The 20,381-nt window shown below is 46.1% G+C and overlaps 1 protein-coding gene across 1 annotated transcript in view; it reads left to right on the top strand.

Annotated features, from left to right (window-relative positions):
• Positions 1–20,381, top strand: part of SDK1 (sidekick cell adhesion molecule 1) — an 819,863-nt gene that overhangs the window by 782,117 nt on the left and 17,365 nt on the right. The window contains exons 40-43 of the mRNA XM_004385956.1: positions 10,291–10,455; positions 13,004–13,141; positions 19,354–19,474; positions 19,647–19,776. Of these exons, the coding sequence (XP_004386013.1) occupies positions 10,291–10,455; positions 13,004–13,141; positions 19,354–19,474; positions 19,647–19,776 (554 nt within the window). The remainder of the gene's footprint in view (positions 1–10,290; positions 10,456–13,003; positions 13,142–19,353; positions 19,475–19,646; positions 19,777–20,381) is intronic.

Genomic DNA, 20,381 nt, shown 5'->3' with positions numbered 1-20,381 from the left:
CCCCTAAAAATCAAATACTTATGGTCGTCAAAAGACTTCACCAAAAGAGTCAAAAGACAACCTACAGACTGGGAAAAAATTTTTGACTACGACAAATCCGGTCAGCGTCTAATCTCTAAAATCTACAAGATACTGAAAAACCTCAACAACGAAAAGACAAATAACCCAATTAAAAAGTGGGCAAAGGATATGAACAGGCACTTCGCCAAAGAAGATATTCCAGCGACTAACAGACACATGAAGAAATGCTCACCATCATTAGCCATTAGAGAAATGCAGATGAAAACTACAATGAGGTATCATCTCACCCCAGTAAGGCTAGCATTAATCCAAAAACCACAAAACAATAAATGCTGGAGAGGTTTTGGAGAGACTGGAACACTTATCCGCTGTTGGTGGGAATGTAAAATGGTACAACCACTTTGGAAATCGATTTGGTGCTTCCTTAAAAAGCTAGAAATTGAAGTACCATACAATCCAGCGATCCCACTCCTTGGAATATGTCGTAGAGAAATAAGAGTCATCACATGAATAGATATATGCACACCCATATTCATTGCAGCACTGTTCACAATAGCAAAAAGATAGAAACAACGTAGGTGTTCATCAGCAGACGAATGGATAAACAAATTATGGTATATCCACACAGTGCAACACTATACAACGATAAAGAACAACGATGAAGCTGTGAAACATAACATGGAGGAATCTGGAGGACATTAGGCTGAGTGAATTTAGTCAGTGACCGAAGGACAAATATTATAGAAGACCACTATTATAAGAACTCAAGAAAAGGTTTAAACTCAGAAGAAGACATTCTTTGATGGTTATGAGTGTGCGGAGGGAGGGTGAGGGTTATTTGCTAACTAGATAGTAGATAAAGAATTATCTTAGATGAAGAGAAGAACAGCACACACTACAGGGGAAGTCAGCACAACTGGACTAAACCAAAGCCAAAAAGTTTACTGAATACAATCAAACAGTTTGAGGGACAGTGTAGCAGGGCTAGGGTTCTGGGGAGCATGCTTTAGGGGGCATCTAGGTCAATTGGCATAGGAAAGCTTATTAAGAAAGTTTTCTGCATCCTACGTTGGTGAGTGGCGGCTGGAGTCTTCAAAACTTGCAGGTGGCCATCTAAGATGCATCAATTGGTCCCAGCCACCTGGAGTAAAGGAGAATGAAGAATACCAAAGACACAAGGAAAGTATTAGCCAAGAGACAAAAAGGGCCACATAAACCAGAGGCTTCATCAGCCTGAGACCAGAAGACCTAGATGGTGCCCTGCTACCACCAATGACGGTCCTGACAGGGAACACAACAGAGAGTCCCTGATGGATCAGGAGAAGGGTGGGGTGCAGAACTCAAATTCTGGTAAGAAGACCAGACTTAATGGTCTGACTGAGACTGGGGGGTCCCTGGAAAGCATGGCCCCTGGATTCTCTATCAGCCCAGAACTAAAACAATTTCTGAGGCCAACTCTTCCGACAGGGATTGGACTGGACTGTGGGACATAAAGTGCTATTCGTGAGGAGTGTGCCTCTTAGCTCAAGTGGATACAAGAGACTAAACGGACAGCTTCTGTCCGGAGGTGAGATGGGAAGGCAGAGATGACTAGGATCTGATTGAATGGACATGGGGAGTCAGGGGTGAAAAGGAGGAGTGTGTTGTCACAGTATGGGGAGAGCAATTAGGGTCACAAAACAGTGTATGTATAAATTTTTGTATGGGAGACTAACTTGAAATGTAATCTTCATTTAAACTACAACAATAAACAACAAAACAAAAAACCCAGCGAAATTTGAAGAAACAAACAAAAAAAACCCACTTGGCTGCTAACTGAAAGGTCAGCAGTTTGAACCAGAGCTTCAAATCGGTTCTTCCCAGTTCAGTCATGGCTGAGGAAGCAAAAGCAGAACAGAGCTGAATTTTTTTTTAATTTGAGTGAACCAGAACGGTAACTGGAACAGGAAAAATTAGTGTTGAAGCCCTGCTAGAAACCTAATCTCCCTCTTAGAAAACAACCACAGTGTACATAGCAACCAAGTCTTTTCCCTGTGGGATTATGCTGGGAGTTGGAAACAGCAGTGCCCCACTCAAAGATGGTGGCCAACTACACGGCTTTGAATGTGTGTTGCTCTCCACAGTCGTACCGATAATCCAATCTCCTGCATCAGGCTCCTGAGAGGGGTCACTACGCCTCTTCCGAGTCTTCCATTTCAGGGCTTCAACCTGTGATTTTTCCCATTCTGGTTATGATTCCAGATCACCCAAATTTTAAAATTCGAGTCTGTTCTGGTTTTGCTTCCTTGGCCATGACTCAACCAGGAAGAACGGGTTCAAAGCCCTGGTTTGAACCCACCAGCCGCTCTGTGCAAGAAAGATGTGGAAGTCTGCTTCCGTAAAGAGTGCAGCCTTGGAAACCCCATAGGGCAGTTCTACTCTGTCCTATAGGATTGCTATGAGTTGGAATGCACTCCATGGCTATGGGTTTTAGACCTGTGGATGTAATCCCATTTGGAATGGGTTTTCTTTGTTATGTTAATGAGGCAGTATTAGTGTAGGGTGTATTTTAAGTCAGTCTCTATTGAGATATAAAAAGCAAATTAAGCAAGCAAGCTAACACGCACAAAGTGAGGGGAAGATACATGCCACATGTTCGCCCAGGAACCTAGGAGTACGAGCTGAAAGAGACAAGGACCTTCCTCCAGAGCCAACAGAGTGATAGAGCCTTCCCCTAGAGCTGGTGCTCCGAATGCAACCATCTTGTCTCTGTGAGAAAATAAATTTGTTTGTTAAAGCTACTCACTTGTGGTGTTTCTGTTACAGTACCACTAGATAACTAGGATTAAAAAAAAAAAAAAAAGTTACCATTGAGTCGATTCCAACTCATGGTGACCCCATGTGTCAGAGCAGAACTGCCCCATAGGGTTTCCTAGGGTGTAATCTTTACGAGAGCAGATCACCAGGGCTTTTCTCCTACGGAGCTGCTGGGTGGGTTTGATCCGCTGACCTTTCAGGTAGCAGCCAAGTGCTTAACAACTGTGCCACCAGGGCTCCTTAACTAAGACAAAAGGATTTCTTTTTCCAGGGGTGTTTGATATTAGCCACTTCCCATTTTTTACTAGAAAGCATGCTGTAAAGGAAGTGAAAGGAAATCGTTTATATTTTTAGAGAAAAACTAACCCGTTGGGAGCTAAACTGGTGCCTATGATTCCCACTGCTCTTTCCTTCTAAGGCTGACAGGGTTTTAGGTTTGAGACGACAGAGTGTGGTTTATTTAGGAATATTTTGCAAGGTTTATTTCTCAGTGAGTGAAGCATTTATGGTTCAGTGGTAGAATTCCCGTCTTCCATGTGGGAGACCTAGGTTTGATTCACAGCCAGCACACCTCATGCGCAGTCACCACCTGTCAGTGGAGGCTTGCATGTTGCTGTGATGCTGAACAGGTTTCAGTGGAGCTTCCAAACTAAGATGGAGTAGGAAGAAGGGCCTGGTAATCTACCTCTGAAAACCAGCCAATAAAAACCCTATGATCACAAAGGTCTGATCCACAACTGATCATAAAGATGGTGCAGGACTGGGTGGCGTTTTGTTCTATAGTGCATGGGGTCACCATGAGTTGGGGGCCGACTTGACAGCAGTGAACAACAGCAAGATTTCTCAGTGACTTCCCTTCATTCTTAGCTTGTGGTGGCATTTTTCCAACTGTATTTCAGTAACAAGAATCCATAAAGGTGTCGCTTTAAGTGTCCAAGAAGGAAGGGGAGACCCAGCAGGCAGGTTTGGTTTGGACTCATTCTACTGCCAGGAGCCCCCTTACCACAGACATAGGGTAGGGGGCTCCCTCCTGAAGGTAGACATGACCCCCAGAAAGGGCAAAGCCCTAGCCCCAGCAGGGGGTGCGGCACTGGGATCCTCAGAGGCCACTTGGATGTGGCATCAGAGGGCATCATGACTGTTCTCGGGCCAGTTTCACCATGGCGGTGACTCAGTAGGCTCCAAAGTGGGGAAGGAGAGCTAGGTTGGAGTCTCCTGAAGGTTCCGGGGGGAGTCTGGCCTGGATCATTGAGAGCCAGCTGAATTATACACCAGAATTGCTTTTTACAAACCATGAGTGTTGACTGAGATGGAAACCAAGGCACTGGGGATTATCCTGGTGCATGGAAAATCAGCTGCACAAATCTCATTATTGCTAATAGTTCTGTAATGTTATTTTCCCCCCTAATTTTAGAGATACTTTTCTATATCGCTGATTTGTTGAGATATTTAACCAAATCATACAAATGAGCAAAACAATCCATAGTTGGGAAATAAAGTGGATGCTTTAGCAGCTGCCAAGGTTTTCTTCTCACCCAGTGAGAATTTTAGTGTAAATATTAGTATGGATAAATAGCCCACGGAGTTACAACTTGGCTTTAAGATGCTGAATGTGCTAATTTTGGAGAGACGGAATTAAGTGGAATAAAAATGCGAACATTTTCTTCAGTTAATTCAGATGGAAGTTCTCTTGGTATGACTTTCTTCCCCCCTCACCACATTTTTCAGTGTAAATGGTTTGCAAAATCGCTCTGTGTGGAGATTCTGTATCAATATTTTAAAATGTTTTTATGAAAAATGCACACAATTCCTGGAGCTATGGCAGAGTGCTTAAAATAAAATGTGGCCTTTAGGTGATGGCAGAGGAAGGAGAATATCACTTTTTTCCCCCCTCTGTAGCAGGAGAGCATTATAGAAACATTAATGCAAAGGACATTCAAAGATCCTGCTCTGGAAAGAGAGTAGACCTTCCACTCAGAACTGTCTGAGAACGACTTTCACGCTCTTAGTCCCTTAATTGCAATGGTTTTAAGCAGCATCCAGTTTTTGAGAGTCTATCTTTTTGTCTTTCGCCTCTTTTACAGCATAAAATTGCCTATCTTTTTTGGGGAAAAAAACACCCCACAATTCATTCAACATTTAAAGCCCTTAGAACAGTGACTGCTCATTAACCGGAACCAGTTGCCGTGGAGTCGACTTCAACTCATGGCGACTCCGTGTGAATCAGGTTAGAACCGTGCTCCACAGTATTTTCAACGGCTGATTTTTCAGGCCTTTCTTCTGAGGCACCTCTGGGTGGACTCAAACCTGTAACCTTTTTGTTAGCAGCTGAGCACATTAAACATTTGCACCACTCAGGGACTCTGACTTGCTCATAGCACTAAATAAACTGTGGTAGTACTAGGCCCTGTGAGAGGCCATAGGGATGCAGGGATGGAGGGCTGGAGAGATGAACAGATGGACTGAGAGATGGAAGGATGGATAGATGATGGGGATGGATGGTTGGTTGGATGGGAGATGGATGAAGGGATGGATGGATGATGGATGGATGAAGGGGTGAGTGGATGATGGATGAATGAATGGGTGGATAGAAGATGAATGGATGGGTGATGGAAGGATGGATGGATGGAGAAATAGATGGGTGATGGATGGGTGGGTGGAGGGAGAGATGGATGGATGGTGGATGGATAGAGAGATGATGGGTGGAAGGATGGATGGATGGAGAGATGGATGGTGGATGGATGGATGGATGGATGGGTGGATGGATGGGAGATGGAGGGATGGATGGAAAGATGTAAGGAAGGATGGATGGATAGATGGATGATGTCAACACATAAAAACCTGAGAGCCTAGTGGTGCAAACAGACAGGTCAGCAGGTAAAGTGTGATGTCATGAGTGCAATGGAAGCCCATAGGAGGGGGCAGCCATCTCCTCCTAGGGTATAGGCCTGGAGTCAAGGTTGGCTTCAAACAGATGAGCCTGAAAGGATGGAGTGACCTTGCTGATTTTCCTTCACCCCCTGTCCATAGCCTATAAGCTCATTGAGAGCAGCTGTCTCATCTGATTCCCTGATGCATAGAACATGGCCAGAGAGTGGGCACTTAAATATGTGTGGATATAATGAATGTGTGAATGAATGGGGTGGGGAGAGGTTGGGGGCACCTGGTCTCTCCAGGCAGAGGGGTGGTCATGCAGAATAAACACACACACCCTTCACCCCACTTTGTGTTTTATTCCCTGATCATTCAGGTATAAATCGCAACCATCATTCCATGCCCAAGCGTCAGTATGTTCTTAGAAAAGAAGGTTTATGCTGTGGCTTGCCATTTTTACGCTATTAGCAGTAATGAGTTTCTTGGTGAGAAATTAAATGTAAATATTTAGAAATAAATAATCATTGGGCTACATTTCACCCTGTGCAGAGATTTGCACCTTTGAAATCTCATTCACATCTATCCTTCATTAACCTGTGACTATAAGGACTCAATTAGTACAAACTATAAATCCTATACAAATATGGACTTATACAGTAGCAATTTTCTTACTGTTTACTGTAGGGCTAATCCATGGGAGCATATTTGGTGTTCTGAGGTGCATGATAAGGTTGGCTTAGGGATCACCCTCAGCATTCCATAACACTGTCGGGATGTGTGTTTGCATATTTGCGTTTCCTCCCACATGGATGTTCTTTTTAGAAGATCACAGACCTGTGCTGATAAAAGAAAATATAATTCACGAAGCGTCATGATTTCAAGCAAATGTGTTGAACTCTGAGACCACTTTCCCACCAAACCACCTCCTTAGAGATGCAGATTTATATTTTGTTTTACAAACATTTGTCTGGTGTTTACTGTGCATGAGGCCCTGTCCCGAGCACTTTATAAATAGTAATGTAATTAATCCTTGCAACAAACCGATGATGCAGATAACTTTGCTACCACCATACTACAGAGAAGGCACAGAGAGGTGAAGGCATTTGCCCAAAGTCACACAGCTAATTCAGGGGAGCCAGAATTTGCACCCAGGGGATCTAGCTCCTGAGTCTGTCCTTTTAACTGTGATGCTATTGCTGCCTTTGAGTTGTCATTTGCTTAGTAATAGCCCACCTCTGTGCAAAACTGAAGCTGTGCTCCATAGGGTTCTCTTTTTATAATTTATTTTTGTTGTTGTTGCTGAGAATATATATGGTAGAATATACACCAGTTCAACCATTTCTACATGTGCAATTCAGTGACACTGATTACATTCTTCAAGTTGTGCAACTATTCTCACTCTCCTTTTCCAAATTGTTCCTCCCACGTTAACATAAACTCACTGCCCCCGAAGCTTCCAATCTGACCTTTCGGGTTGCTGTTGTTAATATGATCCCATATAGGAAGTTATTTAAAAGAGCACAATGCTCTAGGCAGACATTCTTTACTAGTTAAGCTAAACTACTGTTTGGTTTTAAAAAGACTTCAGGGGATATTTTTGGTTTAAGATTTAAAAATTTATTTCAGAGCAGTAGTTTTGATCCATAGGGTTTTCATTGGCTGATTTTTTGGAAGTAGATTTCCAGGCCTTTCTTCCAAGGCACTTCTGGGTAGACTTGAACTTCCAACTTTTAGGTTAGCAGCCAAGTGTGTTAACCATTTGCACCACCCAAGGGTTCTGTAGGTGAAGGACACTGTTATGGATTAAATTGTGTTCTTCAAACATGTGTGTCTTCTTGGCTAGGCCATGATTCCCAGTATTGTGTGGTTGTCCTCCATTTTGTGATCTGATGTATTTATCCTATGTGTTGTCAATCCTCTATGATGTTAATAAGGCAGGATTAGATGCATTTATGTTAATGAGGCAGGACTCAATCTACAGGATTAGGTTGTATCTTAAGTCCATCTCTTTTGAGATATAAAAGAGAGAAGCAAGCAGAGAGGAAAGGGACCTCATGCCACCAAGAAAGAAGCACCGGGAGTGGAGTGCATCCTTTGGACCCAGGGTCCCTGCACTGAGAAACTCCTAGACCAGGGGAAGATTGATGACAAAGACCTTCCCCCCAGAACCGACAGAGTTAAAGCCTTTCCCCAGAACTGGTACCCTGAATTCGGACTTCTAGCCTTCTAGACTGTGAGAGAATAAATTTCTCCTTGTTAAAGGCATCTACTTGTGGTATTTCTGTTATAGCAGCACTAGATAACTAAGACATACACCATCCATTAAATGACTCAATGCCTTTGTTTCTGCTTTCCCCTGAGAAAAGTCTTGTGGGAGGAGTATGTAGCAGATACAGTTTATGTACCACTTGTATCCCCAGGACTTTCCACAAGTCACTTGCTGCCTGCCTGCCCCCTACCAGGATCGGAATACCTTCCTTGTTCCTTCCTGGCCCAAAGTCCTGAAAATTCCAGCACCAAGGGGTGCCTTTAACCACTGCACACGGGGTGGGTGGACACGTGCTTGTGCCCCTTCGCGCAGGGCAGGTAGGTCTCAGATGCCTGTTCTCCTTGGGTTCCCCAGGACAGAGCTCTGTGCCCATAGTGGCGTTCTGCCTGAGGATGTGCCCTTACTGCTGCCTCCTCTCCTCCTTCCTCCAGCTGGTGTTCCTGGGTCACCCCCAAATGCAAACTCATCCTCAGATTGCAGTCTCAGGTCAGCCCAAGGAAGCCTGACCCAGGGAAGAACCATGAGAAATCACTTGTCTAAGGGGCCATATCCTACTTCCTTTCTCAAAACATTATTACTTTAAATTTTATTGTGATAAAGTATATATAACAAAATTTGCCATTTTAATCATTGCTAAATGTACAATTCAGTGGCATTCATTACATTTATTATGTTGTGCAGCCATCACCACTATCCATTTCTAAATTTTTCCAACACCCTTAACAGAAACTCAGTGCCCCTTAATCAGTAGTTTCCCTTCTCCCTCCCACCCGCCCCGGGTAACCACGAATAAATTTTGGTCTCTATGCACTTGCCTCTTCTAGGTGTCTCATGTAAGTGGAATGATATTATATTTGTCCTTTCGTGTCTGGATTCTTTCACTCAGCATCATGTTTTCAAGGTTCGTCCATGTCGTAGCAGGTCTCGGGACTTGGTTTCTCTTTATGGCTGAGTAATATCCCATTGTATAGATGGACCACATTTTGCTTATCCATTTGTCTGTTGATGGACACGTAGGCTGTGTCCACCTTCTGGTGACTGTGAACACTGTTACCGTAAGCACTGGTTTGCCCCACCTCCTGTTTGATGACAGACCTGTTGATCACATTTGCCTGTGTCCTGTGGGTAAACAACTCAGAACCAACCCCGATACTTCTTCCTTCTCTTCATTGCAATTGCCTGGCTTTAATTTCAATTCTGTTAATTTTTCATATATGCCAGGGTTGAAATAAATGCAACATATTTTTAAACTTGCACTTTTGTTTGGCAGCCCCCAGGCTTAAACACCCAGCTGGTCCCCAGGCAGGTTGATTTTGAAGCCACTCTCAGCAGTGCTGGAAGCTGAGCTGGGTTTTGCTAGTTTGATGTGGGAAGTGGCTGTTCAGGTGGAAACCATGGCACTGCCCTCAGGGAGACTAAAGGGGCCAAGGCAGGGTGTTCTGGAAGGTGTGCAGGTTACCTGACTCCCAGCACCTCCAGGCCAGCTGCCGTTGGAGCACTTTCACCTATAAGTGAAAGCTCAGCGTGACGTAAAGTATTCCACGTTAAGTCCGGACAAGCCACTCCTGCCTCAAGCTGGGTTGCGAGTATTTCATCGTCCCTCCGAGCTGGCAGTCGGTTTGTAAAAGACAGGGTTGTTTCAAGTTGTCATTCTGACCTGTCGGCTGAACTGTCATTTCCAGTTAGGAGGGAGGTCGACATACCAGGTGCTCCAAAGGGTTCACACAGGTGTGGGGTGTGTGGGGAACCAGCTGGTAACCAAGGGGCAGAAGGGCCAGAGTTGTTGGTAAGGTCAGGCTCCAGGTTGTTGTTGCCAAGGTCCAGGAGGCGGGTCATAGGGTGAGTGACAAGGTGCACACACAGGGCAGGGACAGCACGGAGCAAAGGGGGAGAGACATCATAAGGCCAAAGATGATCCACTGGAAACCAGACAGGAGGCCTGGAATGGACGGGAGTAGGATAGGGGCAAGGGAATATTCCAGAAAATGCTGCCCCCAGCTTGCATCATCAGAGCTTGTTTGTTGTTAGTTGCAGCCAAGTTGATTCCTACTCATGGTAGCCCCACGTGTGCAGGGTAGAACGGCTCCATAGTGTTTACAGGGCTGTGACCTTTCAGAAGCAGATCTCCAGGCCTTTCCTCTGAAGTGGACCCCCCAGGGGAAAGCCTCATCTCCCGTGTGACCCCTCCCAGCCTCTGGTCCTCCGATCTGATGCCCTCCTCCCTGACAGCCTGAGCGGCCAGCAGGGCAGTGGGTGCAGTGTCCAAGGTGTGAGGGCCACACTCGGTAGCTCCTCTGATGGAGACTCTCATGTCCTGGTTTCTCTTGCAGATGAAGGCTTGTGGGACATGTTTGTGAAGGACATTCCACGGAGTGCCACATCCTACACCGTCCGCCTGGACACGCTGAGGCTTGGCGTGTCCTACGAGTTCCGCGTGGTGGCTGTAAACGAGGTGGGCTATGGGGAGCCCAGCAGCCCCTCCACAGCTGTATCAGGTAGGAAGCCCTTGCAGTGACCCTCAGGGCAAAGGTCTCTCCTGTCTCATAGGAGGGGCGTGGGTGCCATGGAACCATTCTGAAAGGAAGAGGTTCCAAACGTCAAGTGATGATGCAAGAATTTAAACCCATATCCGTCCCATTTCAAAGCCAGGGCGCTTTCTGCTACCCCAGTGGTTTAGAAACCACTTCCCTTTGCACCCTCCTGGTGGGCTACATGGGGTAGGGGGTAAGTAAGAGGTGCAGGAATGAGAGGCTAAGAGGACCATCCGCCGCCCCCCCCCCCACAACATACACATAACTAGCACAGCTCCACTTCAATATTTTTGTTTTAAATATTGGGGATTCAGCTTCCAGCGGGCTCTCCAGCATAGCTGAGTGCCACCTGGAGAAAGTGGTGATAGGAGAACCGTGTGGATCTCAGGGCATCCAGAGCTACCATCCTCCATGCAGCGTGCTCCCTACCAGACAGCCCTGCCAAGCCGCGATTGCCAACAGCTCTTCTGGCAGGGACGCTTGCAGACTCCATGTCCCTGCCAAGTGGTACTTCAGCAAGTCTTAATGTCTCTCCTCTCCTGCTAGTCAGAGATCCATGCGAGAGCCAGTCAGAGCATTGTCTTGGGATAAGCCCTCCCTCTGGGTGCAGGTGTTCTAGGCAAAGCAGAGCCAGGGATGTTGTTGTTAGTGGATGCGTCCCTAAACCCTAACCAAACCAAACCTGTTGCAGATGAGTCGATTCCGACTCACAGCAACCCTATAGGACAGAGTGGGACTGCCCCGTGGGGTTTCTTTAATGAAGCAGACTGCCACATCTTTCTCCTGTGGAGCAGCTAGTGAGTTTGAACCACTGACCTTTCAGTTAGCAGCTGAGTGCTTAACCACTGCCCCACCAGGCCTCCTGACAGATACATCCTTAGAGTGGGGAGCTCTGGGAGGTTTGAAATTCAAAATTGCACCCAGAAGCCACTGGTGGGGTGTTAGCACTGGACAGGAGGTCGTGTTTTATTGGGGTCTCCTCAAGAGCAGATAATGGGTGCAGGGCTATGATCAGCTGGGGGACAGGGTGAGCCTGTGTCCTGTGGCCATTCCTGTGGACAGGAGTGGATGAGGAGGTACAGGCCCCTGTCTGTTTGGGCAGGGCCTGTCTTTGTGCTCTATTTTTCCAACAAGCACTAGTGGAGTAGTGCCGGCTCCTAGACTCCACGCTGGGCAGGACAGAGGTGGAGAAGATGGGTGTTAGTGAGCTGACAGATGTGTCTGCAGTCACCAGAGGTGTGGCCAGCGGTGGAGCAGGTGAGAGAGAAACTGACCTAGGCTGGGGAAATCCAGGGAGGCTTCTCAGAAGAGGAGGCATCAGGGCTGGGTCTCGAAGGAGGCACAGGAGTGTGGCCACGGGAGAAGGAGGGGGTTGCAGAGACAAAGGCCTGGTCGTAGCTAAGAGCCTCGGGTGGGGGGGAGGTAAGGCCGGTGGTGTGATCCTACTAACTCCCCACGTGTCTGTGAGCAGTGGTTCTCACCTCTGGGTGAACCTGGGGATCACCTGGGAAAGTTAAAACACCAGTGAGGGCCCTACCTGCGGAGGTCGTGATGGAACTGGCCCGAGTGGGGTCTAGGCATCCTTAACTCTGCAGGCTCTCTGGGAGGGAAGTCTCAGCAATTGGGGAGAAGGGAGGTGGAACACTTTGTGTCCTTCCTTGCTTTAACCCCAGACCACTCTTCTAAGCAGATGAAGTTAGGAGCTAGTAAGCATGAAGGGTGGTTTGGATGAGCAAAGTCAGGAGTAGGGAAGTCTCCCGGGCAGAGGGAGTGGGAGCCAGAGGAACCCAGAGCCTGATTCCTGTACGGAAGGTGGATACTGGCTGTGCTTACTTATCGGGCCCTGCTGAGGCACTGACCCTGACCTGAGCCTTGTCCCTGGATACAGTTAAAACCAGTTGCCATCATGTCAACTCCAACTCATGGTGACCCCGTGTATGTCAGAGCAGACCTGTGCGCCATAGGGTTTTCAATGGCTGACTTATTGGAAGCAGCGTGCCAGGGCTTTCCTTCCAGGTACCTTTTGGTGGACTTGAACCTCTAACCTTTAGGTTAGTGGCTAAGTGTTAACTGTTTGCGCCACTCAGGGACTCCAGGAAACTAGTTGTTGTTGTTAGTCGCCGTGGAGTCGACTCCAACTCATGGCAGCCCCATGTATGTCAGAGCAGAACTGTGCTCCATAAGGTTTTCAATGGCTGACTTTTCGGAAGTAGGTCACCAGGCCTTTCTTTTAAGGTGCCTCTGGGTACACTTAACCTCCAACCTTTTGGTTAGCAGCTGAACCATTTGCACATTAACTATTTGCACCACCTAGAGACTTCGGGAAACTAGTTAATCTTTAGTTAATGAGCCCACCAGTAGCCCAGACTGGGCAATGATTCCATTTCACCTGTGAGTGGGGTTATCATATCTTTCTCCCTGCCCACCCTACCACTCTGACTCCAGCTCATGGTCAGGACCCAGCACTTGGAGTTTCTGTGAAGCGTCACGTGTGTATTTGTATTTTCTCTAGCGCAAGTAGAAGCCCAGTTCTACGAAGAATGGTGGTTCCTCCTGGTGGTGGCGCTCTCCAGCCTGATCATCATCCTGCTGGTGGTCTTTGCCCTGGTCTTGCACGGACAGAATAAGAAATACAAGAACTGCAGCACAGGTGGGCATTCTGGCTTCACTTCCCAATTTCCAGAAGTACCCTCGGCACATTGAGCTAAAATGCTTACATTTTCTTTCTCCTGCATCTGCCATGCCAACGTCCACTTTTCCATCCCATTTGCCTGTAGGTAATAAAATAGAAGCAGCAGATTCCTCTCTGGAGGTGGCCTACTATAGTTGAACAGGAAGTCTAGACACCGGGTGACCTAGACTCTAGCTGTAGGTCTGCCCCCAAATTAGCCATGGGTCTTGGATAAGTCATGTGGGTCCTATGGTCTCTCTGGGCCTCAGTTTCCTCATCTGTACAACTGATCAAATGCAATAGTATTCTTGAATAGGATTAAAAGTATAAACATTAAACGGATGGAATACTGCACTATTTAGTATCATTGAGAAAATGAACTGGGGTACATATTCTCAGAAATTCTGGTATGGCTCATGGAGTGTTCCAGAAACATTACCATGGCACAGCCATTCTTCAGTTCTTGAGGTTTTACCTTGTCTCACACCCAGCATTCCATCTCTGAGCTCTCTGAGGGTTACTTCAGCATTGTATTCCCAGCACAAGCTCCAGCCTGGTATATAGTGTTGTTAGTTTCAGTCAAGTTGGCTCTGACTCATGGCGATCCCATGTACAACAGAATGACATGTTGCCCTGTCCTGGGCCATCTTCATGATTGTAGGAATGCTCAAGTCCATTGTTGTGGCCACTCTGTATTTTGAGTGCCTTCCAACCTAGGGGGCTCATATTTCAGCACCGTATTGGACAATGTCCTGTTCTGATCCTTAGCGTTTTCATTGGCTACTTTTCAGAAGTAGATCACCAGACCTTTCTTCTTAATCTCTGTTATCCTGGAAGCTCTGCTGAAACCTGTCCACGCAGGTGATTCTACTGTTATTTGAAATACTGGTGTCATAGCTTTCAGCATCACAGCAACACACAAGCTACCACAGTACGACAAACTGACAGACAGGTGGTGGATATATAGTTGTTGTTGTTAGGTGCTGTCGAGTCAGTTCCAACTCGTAGCAACCCAATGTGCAACAGAATGAAACACTGCCCAGCCCTGTACCACCCTTGAGCCCATTGTTGCAGCCACTATCAATCCATCCCATCGAGGGTCTTCCTCTTTTTCATTGACCCTGTACTTTACCAAGCATGAGGTCCTTCTCCAGGAACTGGTCCCTCATAGTAACATGCATCCTTGCTTCTAAGGAGCATTCTGGCTGTACTTCTTCCAAGGCAGATTTGTTTGTTCTTCTTGTAGTCCATGGTATGTTCAATATTCTTTGCCAATACCTCAATTCAAAAGCATCAATTCTTCTTTAGTTTTCCTTATTCATTGTCCAGCTTTTGCATGTATATGAGGCAATTGAAAATACCATGGCTTTGGTCAGGAGCATACCCTAGTCCTCAAAGTGACATCTTTGCATTTTAACACTTTAAAGAAGTCTTTTGCAGAAGATTTGCCCAATGAAATATGTCATTTGATTTCTTGACTGATACTTCCATGGGCATTGATTGTGGATCCAAGTAAAATGAAATCCTTGACAACTTCAGTCTTTTCTCTGTTTCTCATGATGTTGCTTATTGTTCCAGCTGTGAGGATTTTTGTTTTCTTTATGTTGAGGTGTAATCCGTACTGAAGGCTGTAGTCTTTGATCTTCATCATTAAGTGCTTCAAGTCCTCTTCACCTTCAACAAGCAAGGTTGTGTCATCTGCATATCACAGGATGTTAATTAGTCTTCCTCTAATCCTGATGCCCTGTTCTTCTTCATATAGTATAGTTTCTCGGATTATTTGCTCAGCACACAGATTGAATAGATATGGTGAAAGGATACAACCCTGACGCACGCCTTTCCTGACTTTAAACCACACAGTACCCCTTGTTCTGTTGGTCTATATATAGGTTCCTCATGAGCATAATTAAGTGTTCTGGAATTCCTGTTCTTCACAATGTTATCCATAATTTAGTATGATCCACACAGTTGAATGCCTTTGCGTAGTCAGTAAAACACGGGTAAACGTTTTTGTGGTATTCTCTGCTTTCAGCCAAGATCCATCTGACATCAGCAATGATATCCCTCATTCCAAATCCTCTTCTGAATCCAGCTTGAATTTCTGGCAGTTCCCTGTCAATGTACTACTGCAACCACTTTTGAATGATCTTCAGCAAAATTTTACTTGTATGTGATATTAATGATATTGTTCGATAATTTCTGCATTCTGTTGAATCACCTTTCTTTGAAATGTGCACAAATATGGATCTCTTCCAGTCAGTTGATCAGGTAGCTGTCTTCCATATTTCTTGGTATAAATGAGTGAGCACCTCCAGCGCTACATCCATTTGTTGAAACATCTCAGTTGGTATTCCATCAATTCCTGCAGCTTTGTTTTTTTGCCAATACCTTCAGTGCAGCTTGGACTTCCTTCTTCAGTATCATCAGTTCTTGATCATATGTTACCTTCTGAAATGGTAGAACATTGACCAATTCTTTTTGGTACAGTGACTCTGTGTATTCCTTCCATCTTCTTTTGATGCTTCCTGCATCGTTTAGTATTTTCCCCATAGAATCCCTCAATATTGAAACTCGAGGCTTAAATTTTTTCTTCAGTTCTTTCAGCTTGAGAAATGCCAAGCGTGTTCTTCTCTTTTGGTTTTCTAACTCCAATTCTTTGCACACTTCATGATAATATTTACTTTGTCTTCTCAAGCTGCCCTTTGAAATCTTCTGTTCAGCTCTTTCACGTGATCATTTCTTCTGTTTTCTTTAGCTACTCTACACTCAAGAGCAAGTTTCAGAGTCTCTTCTGAATCCATTTTGGTTTTTTCTTTCTTTTCTGTCTTTTCAATTACCTCTTATTTTCTTCATGTATGATGTCCTCCCACAACTCATCTGGTCATAGGTCATTAGTGTTCAGTGTGTCAAATCTATTCTTGAGATGGTCTCTAAATATAGGTGGGATATACTCAAGGTCATATTTTGGCTCTCATGGACTTGCTCATCATGAGGGACTTGTCTTCCAGCACTCTATCAATCAATGTTCTGCTGCTATTCACAAGGTTTTCAATGGCCAATTTTTCAGAAGTAGACCACCAGGTCCTTCTTTCTAGTCTGTCTTAGTCTGGAAGCTCTGCTGAAACCTGTCCACCATGGGTGACCATGCTTGTATTTCAAATACTGGTGCCATAGCTTCTAGTATCACAGTAACACACAAGCTGCCACAGTACAACAAACTGACAAATGAAGGGTGGGGGTATTTAGTAGGTACTCAATAAATACTTGCCACTGAATGAATCATCGTCATTACATGAACAGGGGGTAAAGCCAGCCACAGAAAGGCATAGCCAATACGATTGCATTTGTATGAAAGTCTAAACAACTGAAGCTAATGGATGTTTACAGAAGACAGAATAGGTGTTACCTCTTGGTGTCAAACCAGAAAACCAAACCCGTTGTTGTCAACTTGATTCTGACTCATAGCGACCCTACAGGACAGAGTATAACTGCCCCATAGGATTTCTAAGAAGCAGCTGGTAGATTCGAACTGCCAACCTTTTGGTTAGCAGCCTAACACTTAACCACTGCACCACCAGGGCTCCTGCCTCTTGGTGGAGAGGTATAAACTGAGAAGGTACGTGAGGAATCTATAGGATGCCGGAAATGTCCCATATGTAGCTACACAGGTATATACATACCAAAAAGAAATTAAGTTCTCCACTTCGGATTAGTGCACTTCATACATTGTATTAACCTCAATTAAAACAACAACAACAACTCATAATTACCAGTTAGACCACTTCTTTGCGTATCCAAAATACGCAGCTTTTACCCAAGCTATAGCTGAGCCCAAGAATGTGGTGGGCCCTGGGGATCACCACGCCAGGTAAAGAGGACCTCTCTGAGCCCAGCTCCATCACTGGAGCTTTCCATCTGCTTGTCTTTCCTTCTTAGAGAGATAGATCCCTGATGAAGGGCTCTTACAGAAAGAGACCACAGCCACGTTAGCCCCTGGGCCAGGAGCTGGCCCAAGCGGATCGGCCAACTCAGCCATTGGGAGTCATTTGTCACTGTGCAGAACAGGTTAACCAAACAGGCACATTTGCTTGTGTAACATGAAGCAATTCACCCCTCCAAGAAAGCATTTATTTTTTCCATATAAAATAACTTTTAACAAGTGTCTGTAAATCAGATTTTATTCCTGTGGGATTTAAATGTATGACTGGCACAGCATCTGGCTGAGTTAATGCTATTACAGAATACTACATCTAGTGTATGGACGCTATCCTTCGCCCTCTTGAAAGCAGACATGGAAAGACAGATCTGACCTGCAGCTTCTCTACTCATCCTCTCCCTGAAGTATTCATTTAACATCATAGTTGAAGCCTAGACAAAAACAAAAACAACACCTGTCCACCAGAATGTCTACCTTGCTGCCCGGGAGGTAGGCAGGACTGAAGCCTTTGGTGTCGTGGTGCTGTTCTAAGCCCCTTCCTGCTTGTCCTCCCATCCTACCACCCTGGTCTGGGTTCCTCTCTGAGATTGTTTTTACCTGCCTCCTCCCCAATGTCCTGCTCATGGGCAACTCATCTTTCATTTGTAGCCATCTGTGTTCTATTCACTTTTTCTTTTGCACACAAATAGAGCATTAAGGGATGTTGGAGGGGTACCAGGACCCCAGGAGAGAGGACCCCTCAGAATTTGGAGGTGTCAATGCATTTAACAAATTTTTATCAAGCCCTTGGTTTGTGCTTAGGCCCCAGCATAGAGGGCAAGGGTACAATGGGGAGCAAAACAGATAAAGTCTATGCCTCCCAGAACTGAGAGTCCAGCAGGGGAGGGTGGAAAGTGGACAATAAGACACACATAGATAGATTTGTATAAAAACACATCAGGTGGTGATGACAAGTGGAGAACAGTGCAGGTGGAGACTGTGGGACGCTGGGGGTCAGGGAGTTAGGAGGGGGGATGTTGCCCTGTAGGGTGATCAGGACGTTCTCCCTGGCATTGTGACATTGGAGCTATGATCTGGAGAAAGGGGAGAGCAAGCTCTGTGGACCCCTGGGGAAGAACGTTCCAGGCAGAGGTGCAGCCAGGAAGGAGGAGCCTGCTCAGATGTTAAAGGAACAGCAAGGCCGTGCTTCCTGGTGGGCCGGGGTGGGGGGTTGGTGTGAGTGATGGGAGATAGTGTCAGATACATGACATCAGAGAGAAGATGGCATCTGAGAGAAGGTGACATCAGACAGAAGGTGACACCAGAGAGCAGATGGTGTCAGATGGATAGTGTCAGATAGATGGTGTCAAATAGATGATGTCAGCAGATCACATCGGATAGATGACATCAGATAGATGATGTCAGAGAGGTGACATCAGAGAGCAGATGATGTCAGATAGATGCTGTTGAATAGGTGATCTCAGAGAGCATATGTCACTGGATAGATGATGTCAGATAGCCAATGACATCAGAGAGAAGGTGGCATCAGAGAGCAGATGATGTCAGATAAACGATGTCAGAGAGACGAAGTCAGGTAGATTATGTCAGAAAGATGAGGTCAGATAGCTGATGATGTCAGATAGATGGCACTGGATAGATGATGTCAGGTAGCAGATGACATCAGATAGAAGACATCAGAGAGAAGGTCACATCAGATGATGTCAGATGGATGGGGCCAGGTCGGACCAGGAGAAGCATGTGGGCAATCACAGGACATTGGCTTTTGTGCTCAATGAGATAGAAAAGCTGTTGGAAAATTTTGTATGTAGTCTGTTTGCTCATAACTTTATTTTTATCCATTTGGACTGCTAAAATATTTTAGAGTGTATCTTGGCCTGTCTTTATAACTTTGCTTTGTACTTAATGTTTTATTATGTGGTTATCAATATATTAATTTTGTAATTTATTAAATACTTCATTTCCCTGTTTTTTAAGAATGTTATGCATTCTAAGTCCCTTTTCATAAAGTACCAGCAAGAACACCAGCATTTGGGTATCAGGCAAGATAAATACTGCGGTGGTGACGCGGGTCTTTTGTTCCAGTATTACGGTCGCCCTGTGGCTTTTCTCCCAGCTCAGCTCTCGCTACAGTACAAGCTGAGCCAGGCCTGTCAGCCCAAGGCTTTGTGTGTAGCAGGATGCAGTGAGCACCAGCAGGGGGAGTCAGTGGGCATTTCAATAAAACATCTGCGCTTGCATTCTTACTCGGGCTTAGGTAAGAGCATCTCCAATATGGAGGAGTCTGTGACCCTGGACAATGGGGGATTTGCTGCCCTGGAGCTCAACAGCCGCCACCTCAATGTCAAGAGCACCTTCTCCAAGAAGAACGGGACCAGGTAGGGCTGCAGTGGCTGCACCCAGTGCACTGCATCTGCCTGAGGGCCTGAGCCACCAGGGCTGGGGTGCTGGCTGAGGACATAACCCCACCCCACCCACTGCCCACCAAATCCCACTGGAGTTCGAGCTGTCCTGACTCAGGGTAACTGCTGCACTGTGCCCCCTCCCTAGATCCCCTCCTCGGCCCAGCCCGGGTGGGCTGCACTACTCAGACGAGGACATCTGCAGCAAGTACAACGGGGCTGTGCTGACTGAGAGCGTGAACCTCAAGGAGAAGTCTGTGGATGTGTCTGAGTCCGAGGTGAGTGGCCGCAGCTTGCTTCTGGGCTCCGACCGCCGGGCCTAACTTGGGGAGTGGCCCCTGCTATCTCCAGGGGCCACATGACCTGTCTTATTGGAGTCTCCAAGCAGCCATATGCGGGTAGGTAGAGCCAATGATAAAGGGCCCCGCGTTACAGAGGAGGAGAGCAAAAGAAAGGCCTGGTACTAACCCATAGCCCCTCTGGGCCTCTCAGTCCCTCGGCCCCTCACACACAGCCTCGAGGAGATGCTGCTCTGGGACTGATTTATGGGGACAGATCCACCCATCACCACCTAATTCTTAAACACTGAGGACATGGAGGGAGAATGCAGTACCAGTTGCCATTGAGTCAGTCCCAACTCCTGGGGACCCTTGTGTGTCAGAGTAGAACTGTGCTCCATAGGGTTTTCAGGGGCTGATTTTTCAGAAGTAGATCACAGGCCTTTATTCCAAGTTGCCTCTGGGTGAAGTTGAACCTCCACCCTTTCGGTTAGCAGCCAAGCGTGTTCACCACTTGCACCACCCAGTGTCTCTAGCACTGTTCATAGAAACAAAACAAAAAATCAACCCAGTGGCTGTCAAATCATTTCCAACTCATGCAGACC

The sequence above is a fragment of the Trichechus manatus genome, unplaced genomic scaffold (genome assembly GCF_000243295.1).
Source record: "Trichechus manatus latirostris isolate Lorelei unplaced genomic scaffold, TriManLat1.0 scaffold00151, whole genome shotgun sequence".
In the NCBI taxonomy this organism is placed as follows: Eukaryota; Metazoa; Chordata; class Mammalia; order Sirenia; family Trichechidae; genus Trichechus; species Trichechus manatus.
Note: the sequence above shows the minus strand (reverse complement) of the source record. Positions and strands in the feature narration are given on the sequence as shown.